The sequence below is a fragment of the Pagrus pagrus genome (assembly GCF_965226575.1).
Source record: "Pagrus pagrus genome assembly, chromosome: 1".
NCBI classification, from domain to species: domain Eukaryota; kingdom Metazoa; phylum Chordata; class Actinopteri; order Spariformes; family Sparidae; genus Pagrus; species Pagrus pagrus.
Window position 1 is genome coordinate 21,114,846 of NC_140185.1, and position 15,056 is coordinate 21,129,901.

The following is a 15,056-nucleotide window of genomic DNA, read 5'->3' on the forward strand; positions in this document are numbered from 1 at the left end:
CAGAAATAATGAAATAAGGAACCTGATTTAATTATTTATTCATATTTTTGCACGTTCAGGAAGTGTTGCGTGTCGGTCTTGACAACAAAGGCCTGCATGTCCATTTCTATGACAGTATTCTCACTGAAAACAGCCTTTTAAAGAAAAAAATGTGTATACTCAAACAACTTCCCTCTGATTATCTAAAATATATATAATAGATAAAAGGTGTTTTCTAATTGTGACATCAAGAGGAATCAACTTTCAGGGGCCAAATTTAATTCTAAAGTCTACCTTCATGCAATCTTATGTCATTTACTTAAACATTTCGAGCAGCCTGATGTCTCATTACTTTTAAAATGACTAAACCTCTCCCGGCACTGACTAACTAGAAAATCCAGGTGGTGAATACCATTGTAAATGGAGAAAAGTAGCCATTTACCATAGCTATGTAAAGTATGCACCAGGTTTGCCTTGATTATTTCCACCTCTCTGAGTTGTGTTCTTCATCACTGGGTGTGCAATTAAACAACTTCACCATCTACAACATTGCTTATTTGAATAAAAAAATAAAAAAATCATATCAACTTTACCAGATTGGTATTTATTGTCCAGTGTTTCTGTAATTCTGGCCAGCCAGGTGACCAACCTGCAGGCTGACATGATCCTGAAGCATTCATTGAAATAACAACACGAACCACAAGATACAAACTCATATTTTATTGTAACACTGATAAGAATTGTAACACAATGAGGTAAGTTAAATAATCCACATCTGCGATGTTCTTGAACCAGCGGCACCACAAAATATTCACCACCCCATCAGTTACAGTTCCACGAAGTCTGCAAACAATGGCTAGTAATGCCCAGTCGGTTCAGTTCACAGTTTAATACAAACATATTTCTTCTTGTTTCTTATGAGGACAAGAGGAATACTGATAACACAATCTCCTTTGTCTTTCAGCCACAGATCCAAACTTACCAAGCGGAGTACTTTTTTTCAGAGATGAAACTCAGTAGAAAAGATCCCCTGAGGGAGAAACATTCTTTTGTTTTTCGGATGAGAAAGAAGCCACGACAGACACTGGCAGGCTCAGTCTGAGTTTGCTACCATTTCTGCTGATGACTTGGCACGGTCTCACAGGGCACTAGGAGATACAGACCATTTCAGTTTGCCTTTGCTGCAGTCACACTGTGAAAATAAATCATCTTTCAATGCTGGATTAATGACTCTACAGACATCTGCTGCACAGCACAGAGTGGCTGCAACACCCGCAGCCTGAAATGCCCTCAGAGTTCTGATCCAAGTCTTTGTTGGGAGAGTGGTCAGAGAATAGTTTCTTTGCACTCAAGGCTTTGTTCAGAGGAAGGGGAGTCCAGTGGGTTGGTGGAGGCGCTGGTTGTTTGTGGGAGGTGTTTTGGACGGCGCATGGAAGGAGACGAACTCAGCGCGCCACAGCTCTGAAGGTGGAGATCCTCATGGCTACGCTTCCTGGGACTGCCAATGATGCGCTGGGTCATCATCTGTGCAACAACAACAAAACAGCCAAGAATGAAAGAAGGAAACACAATAATAGATATTTGAGCTTTTGTTTATGCTCTTAAATAACAATCGTGTGATTCGACTGAGCTAGAACATGGTGCTTGAGCCAAAACAACTACCCAACAAATGTCAGCAACACTTTTGCGGAAAATTTTATGAATCAAGCTGCATTTCACAATATGTGATTAGGTTTCACCCTAATGGCAGGGTTGGCAGTTTGATTCCCAGCTTCACCTGCCCATATGTCCTTGTGCAAGACACTAAAAAGTAACTCCACCAATTTTACACATTAAAGTGTGTTAACAGGTCTTGAGGAGTACTGCTGTAGAAGTGAAAAAAGCAGTATAAAGCTTTCTGTTGGTCTAGAAAAAGCTGCATGTAATCTGATAAACTGCCTCCAGTGATGAGAGACAAGCTAAGTTGCATTGTGGGTAATGTAGGCGCCAGGTTTTGAAAAGCAGTCCACTGTTCTAGCATTGCACTCCTGTAACATGTTGAATTCACTAAGGGGAGTTAAAAACAAATTATCAAAATCAACACAGCAGAACCAGAGATACCAACTTTTTTACTCCACACATTCTTCTTCTTTATGAAAACTTGGTGCCTATATTACCCACAATGCAACTTAGCCAATGGAAGCAATTTTAGATCATATTCAGCTTCTTCTGGAGCCACAAAAGGGTTTGCACTGCTTTTTCACATATGGAAAAGTATTCCCTAAGTAAACACACCTTTATGTGTTAAATTGGTGGTGTTACCCTTTAATCATGTGTGCATGTGTGAATATGAATGAGAGATAACTTGTAAAATGCATTGTCTACATATGAGTTCGTAAAAATAATGAACTGTCATTGACAACTGTGGTTTTGAGGCTAACTCACTTCATGAGAAGAAAAAGAAGAAGACATATTTTATTAATCCTCTTCGGGTTATTTTACGCACATGCATTAATGTATTGATAGATGTCAGAGTGAGGGGGCTGCTATGTAGCAAGGCACCCTGAGCCGTTAGAGGTTTAGTGCCTTGCCCAAGGGCACCTTGGCAGTGCGCTGTCCAGCTACTAATCCATGTCGGTATTGACTGGTCTTGAACCAGCCACCCTCACGTCCTAAGTCCCCACAGACCGAGCTTCTGCTGCATTCAAAGTAAGTGGAGGCTATACTAAAATTGAACTATAAAAACTAAGAGCAGGTGCAAAAACAAAAAAATAAAACTACATAAAAATATAAAGAGTGAAAAGTACAAAACTATCATAACTCTGTACGTTCAAAGTGTTAGCGAGTATAAACCATTTTGATTTAGGTAGCAACATGGCTTTTTATAGATGCCACCACTCTCACCCTTTCCATCTCACTAATGGTTTAAAGTTTAACAGCAAAGTTGTCGCTCTGTTTTCTTCCATCTAACATGTTTGTTTTCTGTTGTATAATGAGCATAACTGCCTCACAGGGCTGTGAGCCTGATATCTACTTTTAGTCTTTACTTGATGCTCACCAATAAAACCAGAAATAGTCCAACAAACTGCTCTTAGTCTCATTGAGTTACCTGATCTATGACGTTGGCACTAAAAATGGCCTCCTCCATGTGTTTCTCATCCGACTTGATGACACACTTGATGTTGTTGACAACCTGCTGGACTTCAGGAGGTAGACTGCAGCTCGAATGCTCCAGGAATTTCGCCACCAATATTTTGGTGTCTTTGTACATCTTGAGGTCAGCCAGGGAGTGCGGGCGTTCATTGGAGTGTGTGTGCAGGGCTCGGGGTTTCAGGTGGATGTCAACTTTTCTGCCCTCCTTTTGCTGCTTCCTGACAGATATGTGACTGGGCTTAGCTCCAACTACGTCTGTTGGCTCTGAGGAGAGAAAGCAGAGAAGGATTGTGAAAACACATTGAGTTATGAAAATACGTTCTCATCTTCAGCTCAGTTAAAATTGGCTTACAACTTTTTAGTTTCCAGCGTTGTGACAATGCAGTTTTTGAGATAATCCAATGGGCTCAGTGGGGATTTGAATTTTAATTTAGTTTATGATGTATAAGAATATTCTTAAACAATAATCCTCCAGTTTATTTTTAAAAAAAAGAAAGAAAAGTCACCAAATATAGAGAGCTTTTTAACTAACAAAAAAACATTTGTTTCAATAACCTTGTTGTTGTTAAATTAGCGCTGCCAGATTTACATTTTGTCCTTCAGGCCTAATGGTTTTACAAAACACAATGGTGAATGCTGTTTACAGTAGATATCCAGCATTACATGAATTCAGTTTCTTTACAAGTACCTTGCTCTGGTGATGTATGAGTCGAATCTGCAGCAGCAGTGTTGTTTGCAGAGGCGCAGCTTAAATGTTCTCCTGTAGAGGGAGACAAGAAACTTAGTGTGGAGCAACAAAGAAGACACAGGCTGGTTATTGATCCACTGCTTATTGAAAATGAAAGGCTGTAAGGCTGCCAGTAATCAACTTCATTATCAGTAAACCTGTGGATTATTTTCTCTTGTTTAGTGCATAAAATGTCAGAAATAGCACACATTTTCCATCTCAGAGTCGTGTTTACAGAAGTCATATTATCATAGGTGTCATTTACGCGGGGACGCTGGGGACATGTCTCCAACATTTCTTTGTAAAGCGACTGCTTTTGTCCCCATCACTTTTTAGTTATGTTAAAAATTGAAGAATCTGGAAGCAAAGGATGTTTGGACCTTGTGCTTTAAAAAGTTAAACTCTAAAAGGCTGAACACTCAAGAGTATTTCATAAGGGTGTCACGATTCTCCAAATCCACAATTCAATTTGACTTTGAATGTTAAGGTCACAACTTGATTCAGTTTTCTATTTAAACAGCTGTTTTCAGCACTGATGTCTCTGCCGTTGTTCGACTATCACTTTGTAAAGATCGGCAGCTCATTGGTTTTATGCACTGAAAACTGTTATATTCAAATTACTCTTTAAAAAGATAGGCTTCATGGTAGCATGGTGGGTGTGACACAACCTCTATATTTCGGGGGAATGTACCACATTAAGGCCATTTGGTCAAATTGAGGTAATGTATTTAAGATGTAATAACAATATCACATAGCTCGAGTTGCCTCACCTGCAAAATCCACACATCCCACACCAGATGCACGCAAATAGGAGTGGAGAGAAAAAAAACTAGGAGAATCGCCAACCCTGCTTTTGATTTAGATAGCTAAGACTAAATGCTAATTTTTATTATTTTTGATTTAGAAATTATGACACCCCTAGTGTTTAAGTGGCAGTACAAGTCTTGTGTAACACTCACTTCCTGTCGTAGAGGAGCAGGAGATCGGGTCACTGGTGGAGCGGACAATGCGTGCCAGTTTGCGGTACCTCCTGGCTGCTCGGAGGCCCCGTGGCCTTTCTGAGGGCGAGCAGCCACTTTGGGCTGAGGTAGAGGTGGGATGCGATGCGGAGGAGGGTGACCAAACGCTGAAGCACAGCCTGGGGCCGCGTGGCCTGCTGGGAGGGGAAGGGGAAGGAGAAGGAGCCAAAGGGCTGATGGCTGAAGTTCCACCAGAGGAGGCCACAGAGGTGGGGGAGCAAGGCTGAGGCGGCGGGGGGAGAGTGACTGGGAGAGTGAGCTTCCGGCTCATCATTCGTGCCTTAATGAGGGAGTGTGTTGCTGCTTTAGGCGGCTCCTCTGGTAAATGTTTGGCTGATGCGAGCTCGTCACATATGTGCATCGAAGCCCTGAGTTCCTCGCATGGATGTATGTTGTCCGTGGAGTCCTCCTGGTCCAGATTGCTATAGTTTTCTGAGGACCAGTCCGGAGAGCGTTCCAGAGACTCCTGGGTGTGCGAGGACTCGCTGTATCCTGTATCACTGGGCCGAGCGTCAGTGTTAGGCAGGCCACGGCGGCGTGTACAAAGTTCCAGGCTGGTGCAGCTTCCATCGATGGGGGCTGTGTGGGGCGTGCCATAGGGAGAGGAGTCAGAGCCCTGGACCTCCAGGGAGCACAAGTCCTCTGAGGAGCAAGTCTGGTCCTGATCAGCCACCTCGGACACCATCAGTGACGCACTGTCCACTGAGGCTGACAATAGGGAAAGAGTATCATCAGAAGGATGCCACGGCTACAACTTAAAATTACTTTCATTATCGACGAATCTTCCAGTTTTATCGTTTTATCATTGGTCAGAAAATATTACAAATTGTCTATCCAATTTTTAAAATTAAGAGTAAAGTCTTTAAATGTCATGTTTTGTCTAAAGTCATGACGTGACAGTCTAAAACCAAAAGATTTTCAGTTTAATACGATATAAAACAGAAAAAAGGCAGGACATCTCTTTATGTTTCTGCCAGTGTTTAATGAAAACTAACTAATCGATCGTTGCAGCTCTCGCTCCGATTATCTTTACCCTGAGTGCTGAGTCCTGCAGTAGTGTTTCTCTCACACAGACTGGACTCAGTGGCCTGTTGCTCTATGCTGGTGGTGACCTGTAAAGAGACAAGTATTAGCAGAGGGGTAGAGGACTGTTTGAATAAGGCGAATTAAGCAGTTAAAGAAGTGCTGCATTAAAGCTGCTGTGTGCCTCTAATCCTTCAACACCACAGTTTGGTCTGTAGAGGGCTCTATAAGACCACAACACGCTCATAAACATCTCTCAGCTTGAACGGCAGGTGTAGGGGAGGAGAAAACAATAATTTAAAGGTGACTAAGAACGGTAATTTGAGCTACTAATGTGCTTTTAAAGGTATATACATGTTCATATCACATCGTGCAGGGTCGCCGGCTGAGTTTCTTCAGGCCTCTGACTGTTCTCTCAGCCAGTCCATCGATCAATGCCGGCTTCCATCATGTTATTTACAGCTGCTAATCAATTAGTGAGAAAACCTTCAGCTGTTTGCAATCTGAAGGTCGCTGTTCAGAGTGGATATAAAGAAGACTATGGATTTAACATGTATAATGGAAATAATGGATGAAAAGCCCAAGGTGTTAAATGATGCTGAGAATATAACGGAAGATAAAAGGATTTGCTTGCACATTATAAAGTTATTTTTAGCTTTGAACAAAGAGATGCAGCGAAGCCTTAGCCTGAGAAAAAAGCTCCGATCAGCTCGACGTGACAGTAAAGGGAGACCGCCACAGTGAGTCTGACGATGCTGCTGTGATTTTTTTTTTTTTTGCCTTTTGGACGCAACATCTCAACATAAAGACACAAAAACAGCATCAAACACGGAAGCAATTCCCTTTTGACACAGGTGAAAAGAAATGCAAACCGCTTAGAGAGGAACTTCTGACAAATGGGTACAGTTGGTTTAATTTGAAAACCTGTGGTCTATAATATAATCTTCACATTTAAGACTTTAAAGTAACTCGGGCTTAACCTTAAAATCACCTGTTTTTAAGGCCATCTCATCAAAACTTCTCCATTGCTTTGATTTGTGACCAAATACCTGCAAAACTAAACATTACCCCCCAATGACCACAATAATCACCTCAACATTTATTGAAAATAACCCCAACATTATTAAATAATAATATTCTGCTATTTTCCAATAAGCTGTTGTTAATTTTGAGCTCAATATTGACATTGACATTTAAAAATGTGTTAATTATTTGATATATTTACCAGGAAATTTGTGGACCTGTAAAATGTTCCTGCACTTTTCTGCATTCCCAATAATAAACTACTTGATGACGTGGTCAGTTTGGTTCCTACGAGCTTGTTAGATAAGATAAGATAATCTAAGATTGTCTTTATTTAACCCACAACGGGGAGATTCACACGTTACAACAGTACAAGTAGAATCAGAAAAATATGCATAGAAATGTTAAATTTTAAATAGAAAAAACAAGATATCTACAAAAAAACAATAAGATATTTACAAAAGCAAACAAGTGGGTGGAAAGTGACTGTTCATGTAGTGCTTGAGTTGAACAGTCTGATGGCTGTGGGGATAAATGATCTGCGGTAGCGCTCCTTCTTACGCAGTGGGTGTAAGAGTCTGCTGCTGAAAGCTGCTCAGGGCTTCCACAGTGGTTATTTATTTAAAGTTACTGAAGGCCGATCAAAGGAAGAAGGAAAATCACCACAACAAAAGCTGCTGGCATGGTTGTAGACTCTTAGTATTATTACTTCTACTGCACATAATCATAAAATCTATGTATGACCTGCTCTCTTCCTGTCTCAAGAAATTAATGTAATGTCAACGCCCAGATGTCCATAGAGAAGGCATGTGGAAACTGTTGTTTTAAAGTCAGATCCCGCTGATTCTTCTCACCTGGCTGGCAGGAGTCTGACCCACCACAGACTCATACGGAGGAGGCAGGTCAGTCGGGTACAGAGTCCCCGGGCTGTTGATGGGTACCCCATAGATGGCACTGAAGGGAGAATGGGGGAAGTCCAGGTGCAGGCCTCTGTCAGGGACATAACATACAAGTTTCAATGAATCAAAAAACAAAAAAATCCAAACATCTAATAGAAAAAGCGGATACTCCACTGAGCCAGTCACAGACTCCATCATATCTGAGTCAAAAATACAATATATTTTCCTTTAATAACATTAGGAAAGAAGGCATGAAAAGTATCGTCTTGTCTCCGACACTCCACTCCAGACGATATGTATGAGTAGAGTGTTATTCCACGTGCACCTCCACTGTTTCATATGGTGCCAATTAAGAATAAGCAGCCATGCGTGCGGTCATATCTTTTAATTACAACCCCATTCTCCTCTAAAGTGGCGGAGCATGAAATACAGCCTGAGAGTTTCCACCAATCATCCGAGGCATGATGATGTCATGACACATCCCTGGCCCCGGGCGTGGACGCCATAAATGCTTCCTCTGCCTTGTATATATTTATGGCGTAATTGACAAACAGATGTGGCTTCCTGCCAAATGGCTAAATCAGCAGCACTCTCTCTGGCAAGAAAATGGAGGGAGCGATGAGGGAGGGGTCAGCCGATCTTTTCACAGCAGCTGAGAACAGGGCTGCCACAGCTGCTTAACGAAAGGGAAAAGCTCTGAGCTGACCGTCGATGATAATACCACATGTGATGGTCACAGTCAAACAGACACATGCCACTACTGCTTAGTATGATGGATGTGGATTTGTCTTTGGATGCGAATGTTACTTTTGGCATCAGTATATTCAACATCTGGTTGAAGGATCGAATAAAAACATCCTCAACAGTCCTCATACTTTCAGCTCCTCCAAGTCTTGTTTCTTTTCTTTGGTCGATGCGCCTCTAAAAGCTGGAATACAAGCTCAAGTCTGACTGTCAGTTCCCACTCATCCCAATTGCAGGAATATGTGCAGTTCAAGGAGACGGCACGGAGGCAGGCACAGCATCCCGATCTACTGATCTCTTGCAGCTACCGGCAGACTTCTATTTTTAAAACATATTGCAGAAAACTGTGAGGTAGGTCACCGATCTTTCAGTAAGTTCCCTAAATGTATTTAACAAAAATAAAAATATCAGATACAATGTAGTTTTAAGGAGAACATGTAGCGCTTTGATCTGTCTCGCACTCACCAAACTTCACTTAACATGATCAATATTATGATTTTCTTGCACTGCAGTTTGCATATAATTGATTGTTGATAGTTGCTTGGCTGTGCTCACAGATATTCATCATCATTAGTCATTAAAGGACATGTTCAGCCAAAAATAAAAATTCAGTCATTATTATAATTGTTGTTCAGGAGCATGCTGCAACGCTGTTCTGCTGCGAAGCTCCAGAAAAGTTTTCTTGACTACGAAAATGACCTGACTTTCCATCGGCATGGGAGTGATATAATGACCGAATTATCATTTTTGCGTCAACTTATCCTTCGACATGAAAATATACTCAACTCAACTTTATTTATAAAACAATCGATCCAAAGTGCTTTACAGCACACAGAAGAAAACAAAAATGAAACAAGAGGAGACGACAAACACAAGAGAGGAAAGGACATTAGCCGAAGATACAATAAGAATAATAATAAAATAAATAACAGCAATAATAATATATCATTACTGTTATCATAACAGCATTAATAAAAACTACAATGGCCCTGATTTAATTATTGATAATAACTTGCCAGCATTATTGTGACAGCAGCAACAGTGACGACAGCATAAAGGCACATAGAGCAGCCTGAAGAGACTATAGGGGAATTACAAGCTTGATAACAGGCTGAATATACAACATGCTAGACAACAGAGCTGAACTGTATCATTTTGCATTATACTGTAATAAGCAGCAACAACAAAAGTTGTGGCTTTTCCTCTGAAATGTCATTAAAAATTCATCAAATAGTGGATTTCCAAAGTCTTTTGGGCTACAATACAAGGTATTTTAATCTGTAACTATATATTTCTTTAGCAAATTAGCGAATAACACTGTCTCTCGTGTATTCCCTGAAAGTATCCACATATCCCAGATGATGCATTAGTAGCGGTGAGCAAAGATGTGATGCTGATGAGTTAAGTGTTGTGCCTCTCACCTCTGTCCATCCATTGAGGGGGTGCAGGTGTACTCTGGGGGGTAGTACGGCGGTGGGGGGATGGGAGGGATAAACTCATCAAAGTCCAGTGTTTGGTGGAGGATGGTGCCATGGGGGGTCATGCAGTCAGCATTTAGGGCTCGCGCTCTGTGCGGCATAAACTGAAACACAGCACAAACACAGTCGTTATCAGGCCGTTAGTACACGCGGTGTGTAGCTGTTTATTCATCATAATTTACCCAGGGAGACGTGCCCGAGCAAATTTAGTCTTCTCAGAACACCTCTAGGCTGTTATTTCAAGCTGTAACATGTATTCATATCAGTGCTGTTGGTCACTGAAGAGGCTTCGCTGCGGCGGGTCGAGTGCCTTGCTCAGAGGTACCTCGTCCAGTAGTTCTTCAAGGCTTTCCTCACTCAGACTTTTCTAAGTGGGACAACTTTCCAGTCCCAGCCAGCCTGCTTTTTAATCTCCAGGCTGCCACGGCTGCTATTGACTTGGCTAAATTTACTGAGCTAAATAAAAGGTTAACACCCCGTGTGGTAAATGGGAAACGAGGCCACTCTCTGAAACTATATGAAGCTGCTGGAGATAAGACACAGTGCTTTTGTCCTTTTATTTCGTTCTGTTTGATTTCTCTCATTCTTTTTCAACATATTTTCATGTCCTGTGTTCTTCCACCCTTTATAAAATCCTACATGTGTCTTTTTATGTTGTCTTTTCTATCTGTTTATCTTAATAAAGTCGAGCACGTTGAATTACCTTTTTGTTAAAAGGTGCTATACACCTGCCCCCAATTCCAAAAATTAAGAGCATTTATATCTACAGGTCCAGACAGTGAGATAGTCCGAGAATAATATCTGATAATCTGAAAGTGGGCCACTGAAGCAGGGACCACTGTGAATTAAGTCCTAATGCCAACCTGAGAATGATGTGTCATATCTAACTGCAGTATAATTCAAACGGCTTCAGATGAACTTATTTTTGCTTTCTTAATCATCTAACTCTTATGGTCCTGTCCCAGAGGTCAGAGCAGTGTTCATTTATGTAGTTACTGCTGTTTAAACATAGGCTGTATTGACTTTTTTTGTCTGCTAACCGGGGCAGTTGGAACACAACACTGGCATGGTATCTCCTTTTTCATTCATGATCAACTGAATGAGATGTTAGAAATACCTTTATGTGGATTTTAATAATGTTTTTCTTGTACAACTTTATTATTGCTATTTAGTTAAAACTATTCAAGAGTAAATTATATCATGCTTTTAAATAAAACATACAAAATGAGGTGGATCTGAAGATGCCCTGCAGCATTATTTGTTTTTATTGTTTAGTATTAATGGCACATTTTATTGCAGTTGGTGTGCATTAGTCTTTTCTTATTATCACATCTTTTTTCAATCACTTAAAAAACACTTTGAAAAGCATTTTGATTTATTTGAACGGTGCTATATAAATAAAGTTTGATTGATTGATTAAAGGTCCACTGGAGTAGACAGGGTATTTCTAATATCTTATTTAGTTTGGAAATACATTTTAACTGACTGGTTTTCTCAGAATAAGAGGATTTAACAGTTATTCCAGAGGTACTTGAAGAAGCATCTCCTCTTTTCTCTGCCATTTTGAATTTGATGCCAGAACATGGCTTTAGCTTCCCCCACCTGGCGGGTGGGACCTGGTGCTCCAGCTTAAATGTTTAAAAATGACTTCTAAATGTCTTTCCACTGCCGTGGAAAAGATGCATGAAAGGGTTCAGAAGTTGAACTTTTCCAGTTGACTCAAATATAAGAGAGTTAAGAAAAGCCAAAGCTCATATCATCATCTGCAGCAGTCATCTGGTCATCTTGGATTTACGAGTGAAACTTTGTTGACTCATGACTCAGTGGAGATGAAACTAAAGTAATATTTCTATTTTCACTCTGCGTTCAACTTAATTTATTCCACTTGCAACAAAATGAATTACTGCTGAGGTCCTGCCACTGTAACCTGTTCTCAAACCAAGCTTCGCATTCAGCCCAGAGCGCCAGTTTTAATATCCAGACTTGTTTCATCAAGCACACCACTCACAGCACAGTCCATAAAATGTGTAAATGCTTCCTGCATCAAGTATTACTGCAAAGCTATTTCCTATCTGGCATCGTGTTGGCAGTATTGCTCCATACCTTTCCAGTTGTTGATGTGTTTAGAGGCATGAAATAACTATTGTTGGTGTGAAACACAGAGGGAGCCTGGCCATGTTAATTTCCCTCATGACTGAAAGCATTTAGCTGTTGGTAATAGTCTCATTGTTCCACATAAGGAGACAAAAGCGGGTCAGGCTGAGGATGGTGTATCTTTGAGGAAAAACTCCAATGAGATGTGAAGCTGTTTTCTTCAAATCCAACATATTTTTGAGAAGCAGAAGACGGGGAGAGGTCCTGTGGCAATTGACCTTCACTGTGTGTGTTTACAAAGCAGGATGATTCAACCAAAAATACAAACATTATTCTCCTCTATCTCAGACCGGGTAAAGGTTGGCACATAATTCCTGAGCAGCAGGTCTTTATCTAACCCGATGGTAGTCATTTCAGACTGAGAAATTGGGTTTTTTGGTCACTGAAAAGCAAATAAAGTCAGTTATTGTTGTTCCATCGCGCTCACCATCTGCAGCACATCAGTTGAGACCATCTGCATACAGCACATGGCAGTGGCCAGAGCACACACAATGGTGGAGATGACGTTAAGGGCACACACGCTGAACAGCAACTCCTAAAGGAGAGAGGGGGAGAGGGGGAGACTGTTAGAGGAGCGGGGAACAAAAGATGGAAGGAGGAGGAAGAATATGAGAAAATGACAAAGGTGGGGAGAAAAGGTGAGGAGAGGACAGAGGAGGAGAGGAGAGTTCATATTATGATCATTAAAGATGAGTGTTATAAGAACAAAAAGAGGAGAAAACAAAGAAAGAAAAGAAGGCGACACAAACAGCGCTGACGTCACCGGTAAGGTAACCAAGTTTAGCAGAGCACGGCAGGATGTTACTGCAGTGAGACACTTCTACAGATACCTCCACCCAGAAGAGTCTGCAGTGGTAACATTTCTACAATACATTTGAAAAGGTTAAATGCTGATAAAAAGAAATATTATGTCTGTGCAAGCCCAGCAAACAACCTCATAAACATCCAAGGTTTAGCACTGGCACACTGTATACACATTCACACTCTGGCAATGCAGTGAACAGAGAGAGAGGACGAGCCGGTATTGAATCTGTCAGCAGAAATAAATGTGCATGCTGGTGAAATACAAGCCAAGCGTCCTGAATCAGAGAAAAGACTGATGACTGCAGTCCCATCAATGCTGCTGTTTGGGCTATTCTTCTCATCTTTAAGTGAGAGTTTTGTGTGATCTAACAAATGAAGCTACGGTATTAGATGAATTAATGTCCTGAAGAAGAGCACAGGATCAGTGATACCACAACACTGTTCTGGTGTGAATCACGGGATTCAAATGTTGAGGCGAATATTGGCGTATGTGTGACCGTAGCCATCATCTGAACGAAAATCAGCCCAAGAACCACAGCTAATCTGGTGAGAAAGTGGCTTCTGATGTTTGAACATAATCACAACATATATGCTGTTCATTTTCTTTATAAAGTTCATCGGTTTCTTTTTGTTTTCATTTCATAACTATTGTTATCAAAGAGCGTGAGACTGTCAAAAAACGGCACAAAACGGCAAAACATAAGGAAGTGAAACAAATCGCCTCCCAAATTCTCCATCTACAAAACAGAAAACTACTATACACGCTCACAGGCGCTCAAAAACAAAATGACACCAGCATTCACAGTGCTGGCTGAAAAATACGCTGCCCCCCCAAAATATCTGTGAAATGTTCCTCAAAGACACGAACAGGAGAGGCTTTCAGCCGAGGAATCAAAACCTCACCGCACCTCTTTTTTGTTTTGTGGACACAGGCTCATGAATGAAGCTCCCCAGTTGCCACACCAAGTGTTTTCCAGCCTGTCGCACAGATTATTCACCAGATTCAGGAGGCACATGATTACCAGCGACATTACAAAACCCCACTTGTATTAGTCTGCTGATCATCTGCGGAGAAGACAGCCGCCGCTCCCTCGCAGATCAACCAGGAAGCAGGTTGTTGTCAGACTTGTTGACTTTATACAGAAGCCTCATGCGAAGCAAGCGCTGACTTTTTTTTTGCCAACCAGATCCCATTACGCACTTCCATTCCTTTTGAAGTCTGTGATACATAAAATGGATCAAGTTGGCATCTGAGACGTTCAGCCCTGCAGCTGTTTTTCAAACATGTTTGATGTCCAGTAACTAGCTGCCAGAGATCAAGTCTGTGTGAGCTGGAAGTTAAAGAAGAGATGAGTTGGAACCAGTGAAGCTGAAGTAGAGCAGTGCCAATTATAAAATACATCTAATACATGTTTGCCTTGGAAGCGAACGGTTTTGGAACATGTTTTGTGTAGGAGGAAAGTCTGGGGGACATTTTTAAACAGAAAATCACAACCAGCCATTAAAAAGAAGTAGTGAAAGGAGATTGTAACTACTTTTAGCTTAGTGGGAATTGCAGTATAGTAAAGACACAACATCTGGGGAAAATGAAGGGAATGAATCATCTTCTGCTGGAGAAGAGTTATGCCACTTGATTGCCAGGTTTATATTGATAAAATCAAATCATTGCCTTTGGTGAAACTGACGAGTGGGAGCTTGAAATCTACTTAAGAATAGAAATCCAACATGGACAAATCAATATGCGCAGACACGTTTACTACCAGGCAATTACAACATAACGTTGATCACAATAAAAGATTCATAATGTCCCAATAAAAGCAGTTATGATGTTAACTGTAATGAAATACCTCACCCAAAGTCCCAGGCCTCTGCAAGTCATTTTTTATACCGCAGTTAAGCCTTAAAGATAAGAGAAACAAAGTGATAAAACTCAAATTCTCTGTCGTGCTTTGAAAAATGGTCAACATTACGTCAAGTACCTGTTATATGACTCCTCCTTTGCTGTTAAGAATGCTACAGTATAGTGGCACCAGGCGGGGAAGTGACACCTGCTGCCAAGTCGGACCACAACCTG

The 15,056-nt window shown here is 41.1% G+C and overlaps 1 protein-coding gene across 2 annotated transcripts in view; it reads right to left on the minus strand.

Annotated features, from left to right (window-relative positions):
• Window positions 1-684: 684 nt before the first annotated feature.
• Window positions 685-15,056, minus strand: part of fam189a1 (family with sequence similarity 189 member A1) — a 91,450-nt gene continuing 77,078 nt past the window's right edge. For both annotated transcript variants that reach the window (XM_084357204.1, XM_084357203.1), the window contains exons 5-12: window positions 12,606-12,713; window positions 9,968-10,128; window positions 7,758-7,893; window positions 5,891-5,969; window positions 4,798-5,565; window positions 3,800-3,871; window positions 3,068-3,375; window positions 685-1,503 (exon numbers count right to left, since the gene is read on the minus strand). In XM_084357204.1, coding sequence (XP_084213330.1) covers window positions 1,306-1,503; window positions 3,068-3,375; window positions 3,800-3,871; window positions 4,798-5,565; window positions 5,891-5,969; window positions 7,758-7,893; window positions 9,968-10,128; window positions 12,606-12,713 — 1,830 coding nt within the window. In that variant the 3' untranslated portion in view covers window positions 685-1,305. The remainder of the gene's footprint in view (window positions 1,504-3,067; window positions 3,376-3,799; window positions 3,872-4,797; window positions 5,566-5,890; window positions 5,970-7,757; window positions 7,894-9,967; window positions 10,129-12,605; window positions 12,714-15,056) is intronic.